Source organism: Stegastes partitus, unplaced genomic scaffold, assembly GCF_000690725.1.
Source record: "Stegastes partitus isolate 25-593 unplaced genomic scaffold, Stegastes_partitus-1.0.2 Scaffold1115, whole genome shotgun sequence".
NCBI classification, from domain to species: Eukaryota; Metazoa; Chordata; class Actinopteri; family Pomacentridae; genus Stegastes; species Stegastes partitus.
The window spans coordinates 105,865-126,394 of NW_007578846.1; the positions used below are offsets into that span (position 1 = coordinate 105,865).

A 20,530-nucleotide genomic window follows, 5' to 3' on the forward strand; every position below is an offset into this window, starting at 1 on the left:
TTCAGCCCGGTAATGGATACGTCTTCGGTGCACTTTTTTTGGGGGGGGAAAAAAAGTGACACTCAGGCTGACAGGAAGTGACGCCACACTGACAAGCTGTCAACGAGTCGTCAACCCGGCTCATGTGCACACACTCGAGCCAAACGGCAGCTAGAAATATCCAGGAAGGCTCTAAACGCACATAAACAAATGAGCATCGTGACGGATTCTGTAGTCGATATTAACTGAGGGACTGAACTTTTTTCACAGCCCAGCGTTCTGCACTTTGACTGGATGACCTCCACTCTCTCTCCCCCTCCCATCGGCCCCGCCGGTTCCCCGCCACACCATCCATCCGGATGAGAGACAAACGTCTGGCCGCCTCGTCCCCGATGTCTCGAGGAAGGAGGGGGAAAAAAATATTCCGAGGATGCTCCGAATTGCTTCAGAGACACTGGGAGGAAGTAGGTGTGTGTGCAGAGAGAGAGAGAGTCTGTTTTTTTGTGTGTGCATATACGAGGTGGAGGACGAGGAGGGGGGAGGTTTGGCGGTTGAGCAATGTGATTTCTGCTCGACTGTCACAAATCTAGCGCAACAGGAAAATCAATTTGGCCCTGTGTGTGCCTTTTTGGCTCCGGGAGAGAATCCAAATAGCAAGGCGAGGCCCGGATAATGTTACAGTGTATTGGATTTGCTTCATGGAGAGACAGAGAGAGAGAGAAAGAGAGAGAGAAAGAGAGAGAGAGGAGAGAGAGGAGAAAGAAGAGGAGAAGTGAGGAGACGAGGGAATCACAGGCGTGCTGCGGAGCTCTGACAAGATAGATTTGTGCAAGTGTATGGGTGTATGATAGGCTGGCAATCTGTCAGTCTCCCTCTCTTTCTCACTCTCACTCTTTCTTACTCTCTCTCTCACACACACACACTCAGACAACACTGTCACTCATCCAAGCGAGCACATATACAGAGGTGATTTATGTGGGCAACAATATATGTGAAGTGTCAAACCATGAAATAAAGTTTTTATGGCTGTATGTGGTCTAATGTGCTGCTATGTATGCTTTTCCTGCCTCCTGTGTTATTCCTTTCTCGCCGTGTGTGTTGGCGTGTGTGTGTGTGACAGCCAGGTGAACGGATGACATAATGAAATTGCTCTCCTCTGACCGCTGTCAAGGGTAACGTGGGTGCTCATCCATGTGACACGTCGCATCACTCCGCCGTGTGAGGCTGAGCGGTGACAGACCAACGCCACTCAACACATGCATATGTATGCGCACATAAACACGCAAAGCTGATCGTTCATCCCCCCCGGACGCCTCTTCACCGCCACACCGTCGCTGTTACTTTTTTTGCGTCATTAATCGCGGTCTGCAAACACACTTGGGCTGATTTTCTTTTTGTATTTGAAGGAAAAACCCAAACTAACAAACATTTTAACGCCCAAACTAACAATATAACATCATGACATTCAAAGAGCAGCTAATATGGTGTTTAATAGGACAAAAAAACCTCAACTTCGTCCCACCAAAAATGCAAACAGCCGCTCTTGACATCAGCTGAGGAGCAGAATCTATTTTAGAAAAGCCTGCAATTCCAATTTCTCCACTGACAGCAGCCTTAATGGACCAGAGTGCAACGGAGCAACAAGACATGTTGTGTTTTGACTTTTTCCTGACTGGAGCTCAAACTACTGCAGACACGTTTCTCACACTAATTAATTAGCTTATTAATGTTTGTCTTATTATGTTTATTTAGTGGTTTGAATAATAAAGACCTTTTTTTTTTATTTTTTTATGAGGGCACAGAAGCAACAGCAGCGAGCACCAACACACAGCCGACTCCCTCGCTCCCTTCTCCTCCTCACTGACTTGCACCGAACTAAAACGACAACATTAACTAAAGTGTCCTAACTTGTGATGAAGTGTTAGAGAGCGGAGCGTTAGTAATCAGATGTGTGCTAACCACATTAGTTCTCCTGTGTCTCTCTTAGGCTGGCTGCTCCTTGATCTAATTCAAACTGATTGTAGTACAGCCGCTAAAACATGCCAGATGTTACTCACTGCTCCACGCTTTATCACCATTTATTTGGCATGGGGAATATTTTTAAATATTTTCTTATTAATCACGTCCCAGCGATCGGTTTCGCTTCCCATCTTTGCCGCCTCATTCCGGATTCTCGTCATGATTCTTGGCACGGGCGCCTGGAAAACCACTGTCCCAGTTTTTCATTAGCGTCAATCACTTTGGTAAGCGGCTGCTAGGAGAAGAAGAGGAGGAGGAGGAGGAGGAGGAGGAGGAGGAGGTGCCGGCGTCGGGATCTCACTCAAGACACTTTGCCCCGCCTCGTCAGAGTGACTGACAGGTCTGAGACATGCTGATGCGTCGGTCAGCCGCTCAGTCGGGAAGAGAGGTGGCAAGATGACGGGAGAGGCCACACACACACACACACACACACACACACCGCGCACACACACATTCGTAGGCCCAGTTTGAGGCAAATCAAATCCCCCACTCGTTTATAATGCTCAGTGTTTATCTAAATGGTTATGTGCTCTGCTATGGCCTCAGGAGACAGACAGACACACCGTGCATTGTCTGATAATCCTGTTGGTGTCTTGTTTAGGCTGCCATATCTCAGATAAGGCTACAAATCAGATGGGAGGTCCTCCACAACCAGTCAGTCTCAATTCATTAGGACCCAGAGCGGATGGGGAAATGTTTGTCTGGACAGAAACGTTGGTGCGATCCACAGGTAGCGGGTAGAGGGGTGGACTTTATTAAAATTCCACCGCAATGTAGGGACGCGTCCGTACAGCGGCGTGATCAAAGACTTAACAAATCTCTACTATGCGAGGACAAAAACTGTGTGAAGAAAATGAATGAGACATATTCCATGAAGTGCTCGGCACTACGCCGTAATATTCTTCAGCGGTTTGAATTATGATTTCAAATGGACCAGAGATATCAAAGTCTAGACATGCTGGATTGATATTATTTGGCCTTCTGCCGCAGTGTGTTCTCAGCTTCATCCTTCGTCCAAACTGGCAGAATGAAAATTGATCTGGACGGATTATACGGTGGATTGGAGATGAGGAAAAAAAAAAAAAAAAAGAGAGAGAGAGAAAGAGAGAGATGCTATTAAACAAAGATTTTGCCATCTTTATGCTTGCGGGTTATCTGGACTGCTCTAAAAAGTGGTTGTCTAACATATGATTATGGGTTAAAATCAAGACACTGATTAGAATAAAACTTTATTCCTGCTGTGATGTTGCTGTTTGGCTACAGAAACATGCGACGCTTTATTCCTGCTATGCAAACACATTTAAATGTTGGCATGTTGTTATTTGTGCAAATGTGTAAACCTATTTCCCATCAGTTTTCTACATGACCTTTTTAAAATCCTCTTTAAATGCACATATTTAAAAAAACAGCAGTATAGATGTAAAAGGTCAAGCAGAAATGTAGGTGTGATGACTGTGATATGCTTCCAGAAGCAACAAGTTTACTAATGCTGCCACAAACATGATCCCAGTGTCATTTTTAAAACCGGAAAATAAAAAAAAAATAGCGAGAAAAAAATTGGGTTGTGGCCACACCCCGATCGCTGCTTTTCATCAGCTGTCAAAGCCAATCCAACCTGACGTGACTTCGCCGACTGCGGTATGTTTTGACTATTTGCTGCATAATTTGCTTTCCAACAGCAGTGTCTTGTTTGGTGGCACAAAGCAATTTCCCTTTAAGCTGTAAAGCAATTTTGCAAATTTCCCAGGGAATCCAACACGCCGGAACATGATGTCAAATGCAATGTAGTGTCTGGTTTCAAAGGCAAATCTTGTCACCGGCAGTTTTGTTTTGTTTGTGGTGATTAAACTAATACAATTATCGTGTTCTAAGTTGCACCTTTCATCAACGTAAAATCAGATTATCCAGACGCGCGTTCTTCTAGAGGACTCCCGTGGTAAGCCCTACCTGGCGCCGCGGTGTTGGCGGAGGGTCCGCTGGCCGGAGAGATGGGTCCGGAGCCCGACCGGGACTGCTGGGACTGAGTGGAGCCCGCCGGGGAGCCGACCGGGGAGGGTGAGGGCCCGCTCCTCTGGCTGGGGAGGTGCGGGGAGGCGTGAGGGGAGAAGGGGGACTGTCCCTGGTTACTCGTGCCTCCCTGCTCCCCCTGGCTACTGCTGCTGCTGCTGGAGGAGCCTCCAGCGCCGACGGCTGAGCCCAGACCGGCCTCCGTCCCAGTGGGGAGGTCATCAATCGAGCCAGACAGGTCCTGGAACAGAAGAAAAGACTCGCAGTGAGTATTTATGAAGCTCACCCAAGCGTTTGATGAGAGCTGACATGCAGCAGGTGGCACATTTAAATGTAAGCTCAAGCAAGCACAAAATTTTCCCAGTGCAAATTATGTCATCGTAAAGTAGCGCCACTGCAGCTATTTTAGCACGGCGGAGATACACACAAGTGTGGTTTGTAAAGCCAGAACACAGGATGCAAAGATGCAAGAAGTTCCAGATTCACTGACTTTTTCGGTGAGCGACTGCACCCCTCAAAATCCTCCTCAGTCTCAGTGACAGCGGTTAATATGGCAGAAGAGCAACAAAAAAAAAAGAAAGAAGCCACTACACTGGCTGCTGTGGTGAAAATAAATTGTAATGGGCTTTCATTCAGACCAAGGGTGAGTTCATATTACAGTTTTTATTCCTTGTGGTGAGCGCAGGACTGTGGATTTGTGTGTGTGCGCGCACTAAGTAGGTATTCCCCCTTCTAAAACGATTCCAGAGAATCCCCGATAATACCGCTGACAGCATACAGACGACATGAAAGGCACGGGAGGAGGAAAAGATGACAATGAAAGATGGAGGAGAGACAGTGATTGAAGTGAGGAGAGGAGCAGATGTGATGAGATGAGATGAGATGTGATGAAATGTGATGGCTGCCCACTAACCACACATCACACACACTAACACACACATATCCACGGAGCGGCGGCTGTGCCCCAGCTGTACATGACTATGGGGGAAGTCACCTGTAAGTGACCCCGGTCTCCTGGCTGGTGCCCGCTCGGGGAGGGAAAGGAGGAGTTGCGGGTGTATGCCAGCTGATCCTACCTGCCATGCCAGGCCTGTTGACCCTCCACTCCTGTCCCACCTGAGCCCTCCGCAACCATCACTGTCACCGCAGACAGATACGTGTCCGTCTGAGTCACACGGAGCTACACTACAGGATCTCAAAATAAACTCCACAACTGGAGAAGAAAAGGAACGCCGCCGCCATATTTTTAGACTTATTTTGCGTGCTTGTTGCTATGTGATGCCACGACAACACGCTACTGGACAGTGTCACGGTGGTTCAGGTTTCAGTGTCTGTAGACTGTGGATTCAAATCATATGAAAATGTCCCAAGTTTCAGTCCTAGAACACCAGAGCAAACGCTACAAATATCTGCCAAAACCTGCATGTCTTGAGAGCACTAGCTGTCAGAGAAGGCATGTGTTTTGAATCCATCCAGCTCTGACGCAAAATCACTTCTGTGTCACAGCAAAAACTACTTTTTCTCATTACCCTAGCACCATGTAATATCACATAAAAAGTGAGACAGGCGTCCCCCATCTCTTCCCATCCATCATGCATGGCTTAGCCCGTGGAACAGACAACCAAGTCAGTGTGGCAGTCTGTCCATGGCTGCTTGTTTTGGTTAATGCGATCTCGGCAGTGACACACAAAGCCTTTGTTTTCCATCATGCTGCTGTGAGTGCCCACCCGCTCTGCCAGCCTGCCAGTCTGTCGCCTGGCATTATCTACCCTCGCTCGACTGAGCACATGGGGCACTTGCTTTCGTCTCTCTCTCTCTCTCCCTCTCTTTCTTTTCCTCTTCCTCACCCATGGTACCACTCCCTGTCTCGGCCAATCAAATCACCCGGTATTCTGAGCTGAGTGATGTAATGCGCTGCCTGCACCAATGGGGCTGAATGTTATTTTTTGACTGACCGGCTGCCTCGGGTGCGTGCCATTTGACACGCCGAGGTTACCGTGAGAGTCGGCGTAACCATGGAGATGGCTTTTCCAAAACACTGCTAGCCGGATGTACAGCTAGGCTGTTAACCCACAGGCTAATTGTGTGAATGGATGGGAATAATTGCATTTCACCTAATTGGGTGCTGTTGCCAGCTTTTCCAGTGGCAGTTTAGGGGTGGGAAAATGCGTACCAGTAATTCGTTTAGAGGCTGTTAGGCTCATTTGGATTATACACACACTTGAGCACAGCTGTGTGGCCCAAGACCAAAAAAAGTAGCAGCACTTTATAACATGAAAAGGTGGGAAAGCTTAACAAGCGCAGACTATATAAAAACGTCAATAGTAAAAACCCCATCAGCAGTATAATGCATTTATCAACACACACACCCTCCTTCTACGACACTTAATCCTTGTCAACGGCCACGGAGCGCTGTGTTACCTGGCTAACTGTCTGCTACATAGTCATGTGTAAAGAATCAAAGCCAGCCAGTCAGCTAACCAGCCAGGCAGGCATGCGGTCGGAGGATCCAAACGCCCAACAATCTGGGGCCCCAATCCAAAGTGGCCCAAATCCAATTTGTTTGGCTCGGGGCTGCAAATTGCTCTGTGCATTGAGTCTCCAAATAGCTGTCAACCACTCCCGCTTGGCGTCCTGTATCGCTTAATTCGCTCCTGGAGCATGTAATTGTCATAATAAGAAAAATATTGAGGTGATAATAACCAGTTACTTTGAGATGCCCCCCCCCCAACACCACTCCCGCCTCAAGACACACACACACACACACACGTACAGTCGCATATACACACACACATAATGGGCCGAGACTGCCATCTACACATTTCACACAACATTGGAGAGGTAGTCACTCGTGACCCTTCACCTCGCTGGTGTTGGTGCCTGCCTGCACTCTCGTTTAGTGCTCCCTCAGTTTGTGTGTGTGTGACGGGAACACAGGCTGCTGGGCTGTCACAGCAAGACATGCTTGAGCACTGATGCGGCCGAGGGGACAGATGAGGCCGTGCGCACACACACACACACACACACACACACACACACACACACACACGCTCCTCATCCTATTCTTCACTTATACTACTGACCTGCTCTCACGCTCGCACAAGGCATCAGTGTGAAGCAGGGAGCTGTCACATCCAGCAGACTGTGGGCCTTTTTCCCCCTGACCACGGTGCTGATGTTGTCTCCTCTCACACTGGGAATTAATCAAAGTTGCTATGGTAGAAGGCACCGAGTGTATGTGTGTGTGTGTGTGTGTGTGCAAAAGTGCTCTTCTGTCTAGACAGGGAGGAGCCAATGGCTGCAGCTTCCTGTGGGCTACAGGAAAAAGAGAGCGACCGGAGAAACTTGTCTCTTTCCTCCCCTCTTGTTCCCTCTATCATGTCCACACACACATACACACACTCACACACACTCACATCAAGTGTTTTTTTTTTTTCCTGTCTCTCTCTGTCTGCCCCAGTCAGAGGCATAGTATGGCTGAGGGCTCTGCACCAGATGGATAGCCAGCTAACTAGAGCCTGAAACACACACTCAAATACAGCAACTGAGCACTGTGAGGGGTAGCACTCAAAAAAAAAAAAACCCCTCCCTTATGGCTGCTCACAACCAAAACACTGACTTTCTGTTACAAATTTTATAACCCAGCGCCAATTGTAAGAACTAATCCACTTAGAGATTCTGGCTCGGCCATGTGAGCGTCATAAGTGTTCAAAACTTGAGCAAGAAAAATGTGTGTTTTATGAAAAGCTGCCATGTTTTACAATAAAACAGCTAAAACTGCATTAAGAGTCATATGTATATGTTGCACCATCAGCTGACTTAAATCACAAATATTTTGCGTCACCTCAACAGGTCACGGGTTACTTTTTTTTTCCAAGCCGAGAGATAATCTGTGTGTAATTTCTGCTGCCCTACACCACGGCGGAGGTGAACAGGATTTAGTTCGCGGCGCTCGCGGCGTAGTTGACAAATGACGTTTAAAAAATTCAACAGCGACATTTTTTTTGAGACAGTGTTCCTATTACTGTGGATAATCACAGAACAGCTGTCAACAGTGTTCATGAGGACTCCCTCAGTTTCTGGAAGTGATGCTACTGAATTATTTAAATGTCATTTTTAATGTTGTGGACACCACAGATTGAATAGCGCTCACGAGGTAGCGACACACACATGCATTGTGTAACCGGGACGTCTTTTGGGTGCATATGTAGTCACAGTATGAGCATAGTCGAACAAAAAATTGCACCTATGCTTTTGTATTTTCTTACGGTATTAATGCTTTTACCAGCTTATATATATATATGTATCCATACAGGACCTGCAGGTCAAGAGTAAAACCCATTACAGTGCTGCACACAGCTAAGACCGTACTCCACTCCAGTCTGCTACCGTATATGCAGAAATAACACCTCTGTGTGCTCAGAGGCCAGTTTTATTCTCTGTTTCTCTTCTCTGGGTAAATATGATGATGTAAACTGTAATTAACTCCAATAGCTATCGTTTGTAGGCCTGAGGGACGGGTCTTCTCATGGCAGCGCTGCACTCATTTATCCGCTCCGGCCGCCGTACTTTCCGTCTTTATGGCGCACTGGAGACTAAGAGGAAATGCTATTACACAAAGATTCTTTTTTATCCTCCCCCCCAAACCGTCGATTGAGGCAAAATCCAAATGAAATGCCATGCAAATGAATCCAAATGGACTGCCGAATGTGCGCGTGTATGTTTGAAAAGAGGGTTTTAATGCGATGCCCCATGTAGAGCGCCAACTGTAATACCCTTCAATAAGTGCTATTAAGTACAGAAAAGAAGAAGAGAAATGGGAAGGAGAGGGACTTTTTGGAGGAAGATTTAACACAACACCCACACCATAATTTCTTTCTTTGATGTCAATCAGCTGGAATGTCTGCCGAGGCCGGAACGATGACGGTAACTGTTGATGATGATGATGATGATGATGATGATTATTAAAGCAGTACATGCTGAATGTGTCGCTAACTCACAGTAACCGCGTTTGCAGGACGGCGCAAACACGTGTGCCCTCGCCAGATAAACTGGGATGTGTGTATGCATGAGAGCGTGTGTGTGCGGCGATAAGAGTTGTCGAGCGGCGTCTCTGCACCCTCCTGAGGGTCTCCAAGTAAAAGGAGCGAGGAGGAGGCACACGACAGAGACAGGCTCCAAATACAGGCAGGGGCGCTCCTTGCGAAACCGAGGGGAGACGGTTTTTTGGCACAGCCTCGGGCTCGCCAAAAACCCATGTGGGCTTTAGGCTAGCACCCAGCAGGCAATCAAATATGTTAGCATGCCAACCCGCGGACCTCTGTGTTGTGCCATGAGCGTCGAGGATGACTGCCTCTCTCTCTCGAGTGCCTCAAGTTTCCAACTGTCATTCATTTAAGTCTGTCCAGGGCCGCGATAGGTGGCACGCTGAGCAAAACGGGGCATACAGTCTGCGTAGGAATCGGGAGCACGGCGACAAAAAGCGCAACACGGTAATGAGGACGGTATGTCAGAGAACACGAGGTTACATTATGTAAGCGGGTCAGCGTGTAGGTTTAAGCAAGATAATGACCGCAGTCGTTCTGCCTCAATAACTGCTCCAAACGCTCACAATTCACCATATGAATGCACAATGAATGAAGCAAACATGGCATCTTTATGTCGTCCAATTACAGTGTTTACACCAAAAGGCCACGTGGGAGTCCAGAAGTCTGTCTTTATGCCATAAATTCCACATCATTCTTCCATTGAAGCTGATCACAGTGTCGCCAAACACACAAAAACTGCATAAAAAACTCGATTTTAAGACAGAAATTGAAGCTTATGTTACACCTTTACTCTGCGCTTGTGTCCAATCTAACCAGTACGCTCTTGGTTTAAGCAAACTTCAGCGTTTTCGCGATACCGAAGCCTTACAATACCATTTACAACACTGTAGATGCACACATATTTACTGTAGGTGGTCAGAGGGGGATCCTAATCCCGAATGCTGCTATTGCAACTTTCCCAGTGAATTTATTGGGCTATAAAATGGTGCTTTTTTCGTGTCTTTACTTCCACACACTTTTAAAGTCTGATATAAACACTGTTGTAGCCAATACATTTCCAAGCAACACTGGGTGTAGACGGCGTCCGCAGGAAATAACACTACATTAGTGAGCAAAACGCTTGTTTGAACGGACAGCAGTTTGTGATTACAGAGGAACTATTTTGTGATTTAAAGAACACTCCGCACTATTTGGAGGACTACATTGTTAAAGACAGTCCCTTTGCTCGCTCTCTGTTTTTTGTTATCCCGAACAAAAGCCGCCTAAGAACAAACTGTTCAGGGCTTCCCAAAGTTGTGCAGAGGAGAGCCACGGCAGCACTGCAAAAGCAATTGTGCTTTTCTTTTCAATTCTGCCTCTGCACACTTCACAAAGCCCAGACAATCTCTTGATAATACCGCGGCATCTCGATAAGAGGAAAAGAAAGCTCTCTCTGTTTTCCAACCACCAGCGCCGAGATGAAAACCTCGCAGTGGTCGCGGAGTCAGGCGTGAGGGGTCAGACAGCCGAGCGGACACCTGACTCAGGATACCAATAGATTGGCTAAATCTGGCGATAATGCTAACAGTAACTCCAGCGCATTAGTAATTATTGCTTGTTGTAAGATAGGGGGCTCACTGAGCGATAACTCCCCCGGCTCTTAAGCCTCTCGTAATGTGGAGATATGGGGAGGGCCACTTTGAAAGGGACATTTGAGGCCCTATTACCCCTAAGCTGTTAAAGACGCTCCAAATCTGGCACTGCTTGTCTCCAAACCAGAGGGATTAGTGTTGAGTTTCACTCCGATTTCCCCTGATAATATGCCAAGCTGTGGCAGCTAGGAGTGCTTAGCCAGTGGGCCCTATTCACTTAATGCCCCCCCCCACTGTTTCCTGCGCCATCAATAATGACAGTAAAGTGATTTGAACGACCGCCGCCGTCCTTTAAGTGGCTAAATAAACATGGAGGTTGGCCGTCTTTGAACGCTCAGGTGCCGGAGCCGAAGACGCCGCAAAACTCCGTCTCCGCCCGCCCACCAGCCTGACCTTTCACACGCCGCGTTTAGGTCATTGGTATTCCGGCTAGAGGTGTGTATTTGAATTTCGTTTCAAACGGCACATTTTACGGACGCAGAGGAGACAGGCCGAGCCAGCTTATTGTCTGAGCCGATGAAACTTTTTCCTTTTTTTTTTTTTCATTAGTCCGCAAAGGTTCTTCACACTTTAGTTTTTAATGCACAAGCCGACCACTCACCGCCTCCCCTTTACGCCAACACACACACACACTCACCCCATTTGTTCTGCACGTATTGGTTCCGCTAATGTTTTTATTTATGGCATTCCAGCATGACATCCTGCCATCCACCCACCCCCTCCTCACCTCTCCACTCACCCAAGAGAGAACTGAAAAACAACGCATGACATGGAGTGTACGAGAGTGAATGTGTGTGTGTGCAAGAGAGAGAGAGAAAGAGAGAGAGAGAGAGAGAAAGGGAGTGGAGATGGAAGGAGAGGAGCAAAATAAAGAAATAAATAAAGGGCCCAAATTCCTCATTTCTAATTCAACTGCTCGTTCAGCTTAACCTCTCTCTCCTCAGCAATTAAAGCGCACGCCACATCCTTCACGCTGCGTACAGCCGAGGCTAAATAATGCAGGGGGCATCCAGCACCCGCATCCTTTATCATCCCAAATGACAGCCATTTGCATATCTCCCCAGTCAATTAGAGCGCGGCGGAATAATCAGCCCATAATTGGGGGAGAGCGTCGGTAATCACCCGCCCTGGCACACCGACAGGGCCATTGGAGGAGTGAGGGAGGAGGGGGGAGTGGTGGTGGTGGTGGTGGTGGTGGGGGGAGAGAGAGAGGGTTGGATGTGTGTCGCTGGGAGACAGTCCACCCGACTGTAGACTCCTCACTTCAAACTAACACGTCCAAACAACCAGTCCAACTTCTCCCTTAGTTCCCCCTCGTCGCTAATTCGGCGTCCTCGGCGCGTCCCGCATCATCCCTGTGCGATATCTTTCATCGAAATGGGCCAGTGAGGGACTTTTTTAACAGCACAAAGAGTGATGCATGAATGACAGGTTTCATTCCAGACGCCATTCATCCTCAAATGTTATCAAATGTTAATTGCTTGCCATTTAACAAAAAAAAAACATGAATAATGACATCCTCTTTGCTGCTTGCTTTGGAAGAATTCAAAATCATGAATGTCAATAATGAATTTTACAGCAATTCTGGCATCAGATTTATTTACTTTTTTTTGGTAAATGTACCAATGAACTCCTCACATGTGGTGACATTTTTTTCCCTCCAAAATTGTAGATTTCCTTTTTTTTTTGTTGGTTAAAAAACAACAACACATGATTGTGGAGCAACATGTTTTGTTTTTCTTCCCCCTGCCTGCAAGACTTCTATGAGAGCTATTAAATTCATCCTCTATTCCTTTTGTGCAGCCACAAAGCGTAACGTTAAGAACAATGTGACAGAGACTTGTGCCGAGACACTGGAGGGGGGAAAATCCCTCGCTTGTCCCCTTTAGATACAGACAATCAGAGTCGTTTCATGGGAAGTTTTCTGGGCAGCTTTGAAGTGCGCGAGCTGCACAGCCTCTGTATTTCCTGCTGAAAAAGGGGGGAATGACCATTTTTGTCAAACAACGTTTCCTTTAATACACTGTAACCTCCCATTCCTCAGATGCTTTGGTGCTGTCCTCTGAACATGACAAATAAAAGGATGACTTGAGAGAGAGAGAGAGAGGGAGAAAGAGGGGTTGACAGTAATGGGTGCGGTGGTGGAGGTGTGTGTGTGTGTAAAGGAACATCAGAGAAACCAAGGCAAGGTTAGTTCCCATCTGCAGCTCCATCCTTTTGTGTTTCCCCAGCTGCTTTCTTTTCCCTCATGCCTTTGTATTTACTCTACCCAATCCAGTTCAATGTTAGCCAGCGCTGCCTCTGTGGTGTTTCAGGCTCACCGTTGCTTTTGGAAGAGATGAAACGCGTGCCATTCACTTCTCCTTGATAGAAGTGGCGAGAAATAAAGAAAAAGGAAGTTGGGAAGCTTCGGAAAGGAGGGGATGCGGGAGGGAGGCGAGGACAGCAGCGCGGGGGGAATGATAGTGATGATTTGTTTCGATTTAACCTCGGCGTAGGACTTCAGTCCGCTGCAGACGAGGGGCAGAGCGGACTAACCCTGAGACAAAACAGTTTAAACACAAACAAAAAAGCCCCTTTTGAAGAGAAAAGACTACAGAAAACACAAGAGTGGCAGCATCCTTAAACAGCTCTCGCCGTCCACAGAGGGAGGAAACATTGATTTCCTTTTTACTCCTTTTTTTTTTTTTAAGGGGGTGTCTTTCTCTGTTTAATCCTGCATTGCTCTACTCTCGGGGGATCTGTGGCATTTCCTGCCAACCAGCCAGCCCCGTGCTGCAGAGACTTATGCATCACTGTCAAAATGACTCTGATCAAAAGAGGGGGAGAGAAGAGAGGGGAGGGAAGGGAGAGAGAGAGAGAGGAGGGAGGGGGTCTGGTTTTAGGAGTCTGGCTTGATCGGTGCACGGCAAAACTCTTCCCCCATTGGACGTTCCGCCTGTCAGTGCGTCCGCCTCGGTAATCCATCAGCCTGAGCCGCTGATCAATAATGGGACTGGTGGAATTTTGAGAGATATCTTGTCGTGATCTGTGTTGACTAAGGATTAATTTTATGCTGTAAAATTAACATTTGACTCCACATCTATCCTTCAGCCGGAAGAAAAATCCACCTTTGCGAGCCCTCGCTAACTTTCTGCTCAGCATTTTGTTGATTGTCTGACCTTGAAATGTGATTATGTGCATCTGACAATCAGCTGGTGATGTCTTGTGATTTAGGAATTTTACCCGACAACAGGAAAAGCTAAATCTGAATTTGACAACAGTTGAAACGATAGGTTCATCCCAAATAAGAGAGATGCTGACTCACAAGGAGCCAAAAGAGAATCTATTAGATGATGCCTGAAGTATTGTATGAATTAGAAATGGAACTTTTTCTTTACAGATGACACACATGACAAATTCACATGAGATTATGTGACAGCTTTAGGAATCACAGGTGTATGATACTTGCACCCAGTAAATACGACTTCAGTCACGCCTACAAGCTTCAATCTAGTTTTCACTGACTTTTAACTTATACTGTAACACTTGGGTTTCTTATTAGGGTTGTCTAATTGTCAGACTGGTCAACAATTGCTATCGTTATTTTTATTTTACCAATTCCAGGTAAAATAAATTCATTTAAAGATTAGTCAAGGTCTCCAGTAACGTCCCGCCCACAGCACCATCTGATTGGTTACAAGCTACAATTACTGAACTATGAAATATTTCTTTTTTCTTTTATTTGAACACATTAAACATAAATTAACAAAAGCATCGTGTTGGAGTCTTTCATTTTTACTGCAAATGTATACCAGCAGGGCTGCAAGGTGGCTCGGTGGTTAGCATCGTTGCCTCGCAGCAAGAAGGTCGCCGGTTCGCATCCTGGTGAAGACACCTGGGATCTTTCTGTGTGGAGTTTGCATGTTCTCCCTGCGCAGCGTGGGTTCTCTCTGGGTTCTCCGGCTTCCTCCCACACAGTCCAAAAACATGTTGAGGTTAATTGGTGATTCTAAATTGTCCGTAGGTGTGAATGTGAGTGTGCTTGGTTGTCTGTCTCTAAGTGTAGCCCTGTGATAGACTGGTGACCTGTCCAGGGTGTCCCCTGCCTTCAGCCTAAGTCAGCACCCTAGTGAGGATTAAGCAGTGTATGGATAATGGATGGATGGATGTATACCAGCTGCAAACACTAACTATTGGTCGCCTTGCTAAGTGGACAATGACATTAAGCAGCAGTCCTCTCCATGCATTCACACAACCAGACTTCAGTTTAAAAAAAGAAACGGGCAAAAACAAAAATACTAAAATATCGTAAAAAATAACATATACAAATGTAACCTATGGAAACAGTGACACAGCATATTGTTTGGTGTTTTAAGATCACTATACAAACAGCAGTGTAACTTCTGTATGTTAAGCACTGAAGAAGATTTGCAGTGACTTTTAGTCACACAAAAAGTGCACACAAGGTGCAGTTATGTGCATATGTGCAGGGTCAGTTTGTAAAACAGAAGGCGCCAGTACATGAATAACAGATAGCAGTGAGTGTAGAACTTCCCTCAGGTCCAGACAGTTAGTGTCAGTGTGAGTTCAGTTCTCTTATTGCTCTAATGATCGATACCAGTAAAAAAAAGTCGACTCTCATTGTGTAAATTTGCAAAAATATGTGCGTTCTGTATTGTGGTTTTATTTGTGTTATCCACATAGTTCTGATGTGCAAATATCTGTGAGGAATAATCGTGCAAAATTACAAATAACTGATCGCTTTAAGAAGTCGGTGACATATTTGTAGATCTTCTAAACGTGACCTTTGACCTTCCAGCTAAGAGGTGTAACAGAAAACTGCCCTGAATAAACGAATCCCTCCAATTTTAATATCATTAAACACATTTTCTCGTGTTCTAGTTCCCTGCATTCTGTCTCAGGGATCTTTATAAGTGACTGATTCACGTCAACAAATAAACAAGGGGCTAATAAACCAACAAAGAGTAATTATAACTCCCGTTTTAGTGATTATGACAGACACGCTTCACGCACACGCCGGTACAAAGAATCACACCGGGAGGCGGCAGCCCCTCTCAGGACAGGCCTCGTCGTCAACGTCAGCCCATATTTCAGAACGTTCAAACAAACTTTTTAGCGGTGAAAACAAATTGGGCTCACCATCAAAGAGACTTTTCAAAAAGCCATTTCTCTATGGCAGTTCAAAAGAACCCCGGTTGGTAAACAGGCATGGAGAATTCACAGCGCAAGATATTGTAGGAGGTACAAACGGCTGGAGCTTCACCACAACAAAGGCAGAGGAGAAGGAGTGGAGGGGTGTAATTCATCACATACTCAACAAAAGCAAGTGTGACTGACTGTCCATGACCAAAGAAACAAAACAAAACAAAACAACAAAAAAAAAAAAACTTCTCCTTAATTGGAGAAGCTGTTGTTTTTGTTTCATTTCAAACCCACTCCATCTATTGTTTTTTTTTTCTTCTTCTTCCCTCTCCCTCCAATTTCTTGCTGCTCAGTCTGCCCTTGCCCTCTACGCCCCCCCTTCGTTTCTTCATTAAAACAACTGTGAGTTATTCTGCCCTCCGACTTAAATTAGAAGACAGAAGGAGCTGCGGGAAGAGAGAGGCAGGATGAAGGGAGAGGAGGCTAAAGAAAAGGGCGAGAGGAGAAGAATGGGGAGGTGAGGAGGAGAGAGGGAAAAAAAAAAACAACAACAAAAAAAAAAACCTCTGGGTCCTTTACGGCTTGGGAGATTTCTTAACAAACAGACAGCCAGGCAGACGGAGGCCTTGCTCCGCAGCCCGTCGTTTCCATCTACCTCGGGCAAAATCTCATTTGTCAGGGATTCAGTTGAAGACCAGAGGATAGAGAGAAAGAGATCGAACAGGAGCAGCGGCGGCGGCAGACTCGAGCCCGCCCCTCCGTCGAGCCGTCATTAGCTATGCACAAGACAAACTGCTGACACAAAGTCACACAGCGTGCTGAGCAGGGGCTTGTGGGTAAGCAGGAGGAATCCATCCCTCCGTCCCTCCACCTGTCTATCGACATCCCTGGCTCTCCCTTGTCTGCCTCCGGTTTTTGCAATTACAATCAAATGGCAGCATCCAGGCCCCGAAGCACTGACTGACGGCTTGGATTAACCGAGATGTGGAGAGGCCTTGGGATGCTGCAAGTGTGTGTGTGTGTGTGTGTGTGTGTGTCTGCCCGTCAGCCACTCTTCCTGTCCGTCTATGTGTGTGTACTACATTGCTTTGTATGTGCGGCATGCCTCAGCGTCAGCACTGATGTGTGACTTTCCGTGTCTGTGTCTCTGCCTGTCTATCAGTTGATTTATATTTAGATATTTGTACATCTGTCTGTGAGAAATATTAATGTGTAGCATAAATGACAGGGAAGGCCCATGTATGGACTGGTGCATTAGCATGAAAAGGATCATGATTCACAACGCAATTACGCGTTTCAATTAAATCCTACTGCGTGGATCATTTGTTTTTGCTGGCCGGATTCTCAAGATGTATCATCGACTGTGTTTTTTTTTTTCCCCCTCTCTCTCTCTCTCTTTCTCTTTCTCGCGTGCAATGCACACGACTCCAAAGGCTAATAGATATTCATGTGTGATTTCAGCAGCATCTTAACAATTAGAGACAATTAAAGAGCACGCGCGGCTACGATTTGCAAAACAATACGGTTCCACAAATGCCTTCCCGTTGCCATTTTGTCGCAAGCGCTGTACAGTAATTTGCAGAACAATCTGGATTCCACATTTTAAAGATATAACAAACTGAGACATTGAGAAATGTCATGAAAAGTGACAACACAAGCAAATCTAAAAAACTTGAGGATATGGAAAGAAATCACAAAGCTGTCAAAAATAAAAGAAGGAGCACACACACACACACACACACACACACACACACAGCGTCTGAATTAACTTCACTGCTGCACTGCCACAATCGAGCGAGTCACGTCAAACATGCAACCATACAGAAAAATCGTGCCTCAGAAGGCAGCGAATAAAGTGCGAGGAACAAAAACCCGTCAATCTGCTTTGTCCAAAAAGAATCTGAGCCGCTCCACTATGTCTTCTGTGGGATTGTTTCTTTAACTCTTCCCTGGTAGACATCGACGTCATCAATCATAGATGACAAATGTGACATGACAGCTCTGCTTAGGAAGCTGGAGAGACGAGAGACAGAAAGCTACTTACGGCACAGTGTGCAACAAGGAGGAGTTTGTCGAAACAAAACCACATATTTAAAGCTACTAATCTTGATTTGTCCTGGAAAAAGAAAGAAAGGAAGAAAAAAGGTCATCGGGCTCAAACAAGTGCAACACTGACAATTAATGGCTGCATTTGTTTTTAGCGCTCAATTTTGGCTTGAATCCACAGATTCCCATAAAAGACATTTTAATCTTAGAAATATGCCAGAGTTGTAATTTTCAATTCAATATTTTCATTATAACTCGTTTAACAAATTGGTAACTTCACACAGCAGGCCCTTAGGACATCTGAAATAATTGGATTTTTGGAAATACAAAAGCTTTTTTTTTTTTTGCGCAGATAGCATCATGCTTTTGCTGCATAGTTGTTTTAGTCTGTGTATTAGAAAGTCAAAAACCTGTCTGAGCATTTTAATTGGCCGGTAATTCTGAGTGCTGCACGTTTTTTAAAAAAAAATCCAAATTCAACATGACTTTTTCGGTGCATTTGGAACGACACCTGCGACATCAAATAAAAACCTAAAGAGGGCAAATCTGCCAACAACACACACACTCACACACACTCATTGGGATTCACAGTTCATATCAGTCAACCATCCAGTTTGCATATTCGCACTCTGATTTGAGATGGAAAGTCATCCTGGATGGCCTCTCCTCCGCCCGGCCTGCCGGAACAGAGACCGGCTAACCAACCAGAACGTCCTCGTGGAGCTCGGCGAGCCAATGGTCGCCCCGGCCGTGCGCGCGCGAGGGTCGTGCGTGCGCGTGTGATGTAAGCGCGGGGAAAGGAGAGGTGACAGCGGCGCGAGGCTGATCTAATAAAAGGAGAAGATGAAACGCTGTCAGATGCTGCGGCGAGCAGCTCAAACGCCAGCAACGTTTGGTAAAACACACACGCGTCTCCTCCCAGACTGTCTCCTCTGCTTCACACACACACACACTATCTCTGCTTCACACACACACACACACTGTGACATGCACATTTCTGTGTGATAGACAGTTTCATAGTGTCGTAGCTGAGGTGTTGGCCTATAAAAAGCAGTGCTGATATGATTTAATGGGCGAGTCTTATTATAAGACTGTCGCTGGGCCAGTGTAATCTGGCTAGCGCTCCGGGGCACAGCGCTGAGACACATGCACTACAATACTCCACAGCAGATAATATTGCTATGTGCTACATTGCTATTATAAGATAGAGCCATTTGCCACACTGATACGCCGTGTATAAGACTGTCATTTGGGAAGGAGTGATTTATGACTGTGAGGCAGGAGAATAAAGACAGATTATTTTTATTCATGTGTCTTTAGAGGCCAACTTCATTTCTCTTTTGTTTGTTCTGCACTTATTTTTACACTGAATCAAAGGGAAGTCGTCCTCCGTGCAAAACACACACACACACACGACACCATATGGGCTTTTTCTTTTTTTTTTTTTGGTATTTATGTAAGCTCTGTAGAGTCTGGACCACCCACTCAAAAACTGCACAATGTCACTTTGACATTGATTCTGAATCTGCATTTAATGGAACAAGATCCCTCTGTTAGCTGTCTTCCAATTTTTTTTGCTGAGACTAAATTGCTATTAATTATAAATAGCAGAGCAGCTGTCTTAAAATATATGACATATCTACTAGGGTATTAGACACTGTGGTGATATTGCCTCTCCTGCCACTTTTAATATCAGCACCCTGGCTCCAATCACGGCCTAATAATGGCTTCTCATTATGAGGTGTGTGTACGTGTGTGTGTGAGTGTGTGTGTGTGTGTGTGCAAGGAGGGGCTTCAATTTCACCACTTAAAAGCCACAGATGACACCTTGTAAAAAGTTAATTTCATTTTAGACATTTGCAGAATAGGGCTGTAAATTTAAGCTCGCGAGGTGCACCATGAGGCTATCAGCTCCGATAATTGAGATATTGAATAATTAGATGTAAGCAATTTATTATGTGTAGAAATGCAAAGCAGGTGTAAAAAAAAAAAAAGTTAAGACTTCATCCAGAGAAATATGTCTTGTTTTTTTTTTTTTAACGTGGGGTAAAAGTGCAGAGAGAGTTTTCTAGTGGTCGAAGGAAGTGCCATTGTTCCCTGGGTGCAATTCTGGAGTCTGACAGGAGATGGCGCTGTGCTTGCTGCGAGCCGAGCATGTGATCACAAGGGGGTGCGTTCAGGATCAGGCAACATTACTGACTGTTTCGTAATGCGATTCAAACTGCTGACACGGACAGTTATTACTACACATTACATTTAGAAACACAAAGGCGCGTAAGGAATATCACAATAATCCCAATTATATCCCTCTATTATGCTATTCTGTGTTTGCCATCTCAATAGAGTTTATGGAGGTTTTATGCTCCGCAGCGCCATTATAATGTTCCTTAAAATATTTCCAGAGTCGAATGTGTGTTGCAGGCATCCCAAAATTTTATTATACTTTTTTTAGGATTATATGATGCTTATAGTAAATCACTTAAGATGATTTATTTCAACCGTTTTGTATAAACACAACCCTGCATCCCAACAAAAAAAAAGGAAGGAGATCCACACAGTTAAATCACCTTTTTTTTGGAGTCTCCCATCTCCCTAGCTTGATCCCCGAGTCTTTTATTTCCCTCCTTTATGTATTTAAAATGTAAAAAAAAAAAA

General features: G+C 45.6%; 1 protein-coding gene across 1 annotated transcript in view; it reads right to left on the bottom strand.

Annotated features, from left to right (window-relative positions):
* LOC103368034 (AT-rich interactive domain-containing protein 1B-like) overlaps window positions 1-20,530 on the bottom strand; it is a 193,016-nt gene that overhangs the window by 53,280 nt on the left and 119,206 nt on the right. Inside the window, exon 5 of the mRNA XM_008296268.1 lies at window positions 3,946-4,246. Coding sequence (XP_008294490.1) covers window positions 3,946-4,246 — 301 coding nt within the window. The remainder of the gene's footprint in view (window positions 1-3,945; window positions 4,247-20,530) is intronic.